The 4,481-nt window shown below is 41.3% G+C and overlaps 1 protein-coding gene across 1 annotated transcript in view; it reads left to right on the plus strand.

Moving 5' to 3' along the window:
• The first annotated feature begins 712 nt into the window (after positions 1-712).
• LOC107576130 (E3 ubiquitin-protein ligase RNF139-like) overlaps positions 713-4,481 on the plus strand; it is a 5,146-nt gene continuing 1,377 nt past the window's right edge. The window contains exon 1 of the mRNA XM_016262379.1: positions 713-1,178. Coding sequence (XP_016117865.1) covers positions 804-1,178 — 375 coding nt within the window. The 5' untranslated portion in view covers positions 713-803. The remainder of the gene's footprint in view (positions 1,179-4,481) is intronic.

A 4,481-nucleotide genomic window follows, 5' to 3' on the forward strand; every position in this document is an offset into this window, starting at 1 on the left:
TTTTTTAAACGTTGGAACCACTGATAAATGGAATGGCTGTAAATCAATCAATCAGCATCAGTCGATCTCTAAAAATAAGCATTTGTATTTCAGAGGAAATCCTTGTGAAGGGTGTCAATGATTGTCTTCTGGACAACTGTCAGATCAGCAGTCTTCCCCATGATTGTGTAGCCTAGTGAACCAAACTGAGAGACCATTTTGAAGGCTCAGGAAACCTTTGCAGGTGTTTTGAGTTGATTAGCTGATTGGCATGTCACCATATTCTAATTTGTTGAGATTGGTGGGTTTTTGTGAAATGTGAGCCAAAATCATCACAATTAAAAGAACCAAAGACTTAAACTACTTCAGTCTGTGTGCATTGAATTTATTTAATACACGAGTTTCACAATTTGAGTTGAATTACTGAAATAAATGAACTTTTCCACGACATTCTAATTTATTGAGATGCACCTGTACCTGGTATTCATCACGTAATGGTGACCAAATGTCCCCACAAGGATAGTAATACTAGTCAATTTTGACCTGTGACCCATACAATGGCTATTGCTACAAATATACCTGTGCTGCTTATGTGGTCCAGGGTTACATTTCATAAATATTCATGAGTAATACAATTTGCAGTGATTTTGCTTTTTTAAAATTTTGATTATTAATAGAATTGTGTGGAGCTCCCGGCGCACGTGCGTCAGGCGCTAGCACTAGCGTCGGGGGCGATTCTCGCGACGCACGCGACCGTTAATCTGCTGTGGAAGCTGAAGTGGTTCTACTACTCGTGCCGCTACGTCTATCTACTCCTGCGCCACATGTACCGCATCTACGGCCTGCAGCTGCTGCTGGAGGACACCTGGAAGCGCATACGCTTCCCCGACATCCTGCGCGTCTTCTGGCTAACGCGCATGACGGCGCAAGCAGTCATCCTAGTGTACGTAGTGCGCGTGGTTCGCTCGGAAAGCGGCCTGCAGCTCGGCTGGGACTTGTTTTGGGACTTGACCAGCAACTTGATCATCAGCGGCTGCGATTCGATGCTCACCGTGTTGGGAATGAGCGCAGTTATCTCGTCACTCGCGCATTACTTGGGACTTAGCATCCTAGCGTTCATCGGCTCAACCGAGGAGGAGGATAAGCGGCTGGGGTTTGTCGCGCCAGTGCTGTTCTTCATCCTTGCTTTGCAGACGGGACTAAGCGGACTGGATCCCGAAGAGCGACTGATCCGGCTTAGCCGGAATATGTGCCTTCTGCTAACCGCGATTCTGCATTTCATCCACGGAATGACGGATCCGGTGCTAATGTCGCTAAGCGCCTCGCACGTCTCCTCAGTGCGCAGGCATGTTCCCGTGCTGCTGGTGTCGCTAGTCCTCTTCGCTCTCCCCGTCCTGCTTAGCTATGTTCTGTGGCATCACTACGTGCTAAACACGTGGCTCTTCGCCGTCACCGCGTTCTGCGTGGAGCTCTGTCTCAAAGTCCTCGTCTCGCTCACCGTCTACGCTCTATTCATGATCGACGGCTTCTACAACGTGCTCTGGGAGAAGCTGGACGACTATGTCTACTACGTGCGCTCCACCGGCAACATCGTCGAGTTCGTCTTCGGCGTGATCATGTTCGGAAACGGCGCGTATACGATGATGTTCGAGTCGGGAAGTAAAATCCGCGCGTGCATGATGTGCCTGCACGCGTATTTCAACATCTACCTGCAGGCGAGGAACGGCTGGAAGACGTTTATCAACCGTCGCACCGCCGTCAAGAAGATCAACTCGCTCCCGGAGGTCAAAGGCACGCGGCTGAGGGAGATCGAGGACGTTTGCGCGATCTGCTATCAGGAGTTCGCCGCGTCCGCGCGCATTACGCCGTGCCACCACTACTTCCACGCGCTGTGTTTACGCAAATGGCTGTATATTCAAGACACGTGTCCCATGTGCCACCAGCGCGTCTACATCGAGGACGACGGACACGAGCACTCTGCATTCTCCAATAACAACGGCTACGTCGCGCCGGGGCAGGAGAGGGCGGAGTTTGAGGAAGAAGAGGGCGGGGCTGATGTGGGTGGAGCCGCCGGAGGGGCGGAGCCTGAAAACGAGCTTCTGGAGGACAACGACAGCATCGAGTATGACGAGGAGGAGGGGGGGACGCAGCCGGGCGTGACGCTCGTAGAGGAAGAGTACATTAACGACGACACGGACTCCAACTGAAGCAGCGCGGATGTTTAAATTAAAAACGATTCGCGAGATCAGGGGCGTTATGCTTTTTAATTTTTTTTGTGTTCGTATAAAAGGGCCGATCTTGTGTTTTGCTCTAGGATCATGTTTGGCCGAACGATAACGAGTGCTACTGTAATCGCAGTATACCTCGATATGATCACTACTGGTCTCTTGTGTGACCTCTCTTATAATTGTGTACATTATTGTACATGTAATAAAAGAATGATACACTGACGTTTGACAGTTGTCGACTGGAGAAAGCTGTTCATCTCAGTTCGACCGCGATATATGACGCTCTCCGGCAGCACTTTTCAACCCTCCTCAGTATCTGATCGTATCATACGGTGTTGCTTTTATAGCCCGCCGGGCACATTGTACAATGCAATGAACACGTTTCATCAAAACACAGGCTTGGTGTTTTCTGATTTCTGGTGTTGTTGAATGCAGTAACTCCACGATTAGATGCGTGCTTGATTTCAGGTTAAACCGTTGATTTGCCCAGAGGACTGATGTAAATACATAACCTGCTTTAGTTCTTTTGTAAATAAAATAATTAAGCTAAAGTTCTATGTTCGAAGTGATCTGGAACTTTGCACTTGATTATATTTTTTGAACTTCTTTGTTGTGGCTTGTTTTTTCTCACAGGTTTTTAACGCCGTTATGTTTAATTGACTTTTAATCATCGAAATCATGCTGTTTTAACATCGTTAAGTGTAAAATGCCTTTAAAGGGCATGACTAATGCTGATATGATTTAAAATTCTGTGACTTTTTCTACGGAAGCCCATTTCAGCCACTTAATAATTAAAAATAATGCTTTGGTGAGTCATAATGATGACTTTAAAGTAATTATTACAGGATTAAAAGTTGAAATTAAGACTTTAAAGTCATTATTATGAGGAGAAGTCATTTATGAGATAAAATGTAAAACTGTATCATAATTTGTATTTGTTTTAATCTCATAATTATGATTTAGTATGAGTGTTTTAGTGATATTTAAAAACAAATGAAGGTTATGACAAGAATAAAGTCGTTTTCTAATCTTGACTTTAATCATGTAAAAGACTTTATTCTCGTAATTTAGATGTTATTCCCAAAATAAAACTCAATCTCAAAATGCAATGACTTTATTCTCAAAATATGAAAAGTTCAATATAAGACTGTTCTCCAGTTGCTACAAGTTTATTCTCGTAATTTTGACTCAAAATATGACTATTCTCGTTAATTTATTTTTACTTTTAAAGTCATAATTTTCACTTTTATCTAATTACAATTTTTGATGTCATAATTTCTGTGACTTTTTGTGACAATTTCGACTTTAAAAAAAGCATAATTATGAGATAAAAAGTCAGAATTAGTTTAAAAGTCGAAATGGTCATAAAAAGCTTAATTATGAAAGTTGAAATTGTCGAATAATTCTGACTTTTCATCGCATAACTATGACCTACTAAAGCATGATTTGTTTTTTTATCACGTGGCTGAAACGGGCTTCCGTAGTTTTTGAATCCAGCCGCGTCATCGACTGCTTTTGTTTGTGTGTGTGTGTGTGTGTGTGTGTGTTCGGATAAAAGGGCTGATCTTGTGTTGTTCCTGAAACGCTCTTGACCATGTTTGGCTGAACGATAAAGAGTAGGGTTGCAAAACGATGAATCGTGATTAATCGATTCAAAATAAAAGTTATGTTTACATACTATATGTGTGTGTACTGTGTATATTTATTATGTGTATATATATATACACACACACATACACTACCGGTCAAAAGTTTGAGATTAGAATGATTTTTTATGTTTTTTACAGGAGTCTCTTCTGCTCATCAAGGCTGCATTTATTTGATCAAAAATACAGAAAAAAAATTGTATATTGTGAAATATTGTTATGATGTAAAATAATGCTTTTCTATTTTTATATACATTAAACTGTAATGTATTTCTGTGATGCGCAGCTGTATTTTCAGCATCATTCCTCCAGTCTTCAGTGTCACATGATCTTCAGAAATCAGTATAATATGCTGATTTATTATCAGTTATTTTTTTGGAAGCTGTGATACTTTTTTCAGGATTCTTTGATGAATAAAAAGTTAAAAAGAAGAGCATTTATTTAAAATCGAAATATTTTCTAACAATATACACTACAGTTCAAAAGTTTGGGGTCAGTACATTTTTATTCTTTCTTTTTTTTTAAGAAATAAACTTTTATTCAGCGAGGACGTGTTAAATTAAGAAGTGACAGTAAAGATGTATATCATTAGAAAAGGTATATATTTTGAATAAATGCTGTTCTTTTT

Source organism: Sinocyclocheilus grahami, unplaced genomic scaffold, assembly GCF_001515645.1.
Source record: "Sinocyclocheilus grahami isolate Dianchi unplaced genomic scaffold, SAMN03320097.WGS_v1.1 scaffold3248.1, whole genome shotgun sequence".
Taxonomy (NCBI): Eukaryota; Metazoa; Chordata; class Actinopteri; order Cypriniformes; family Cyprinidae; genus Sinocyclocheilus; species Sinocyclocheilus grahami.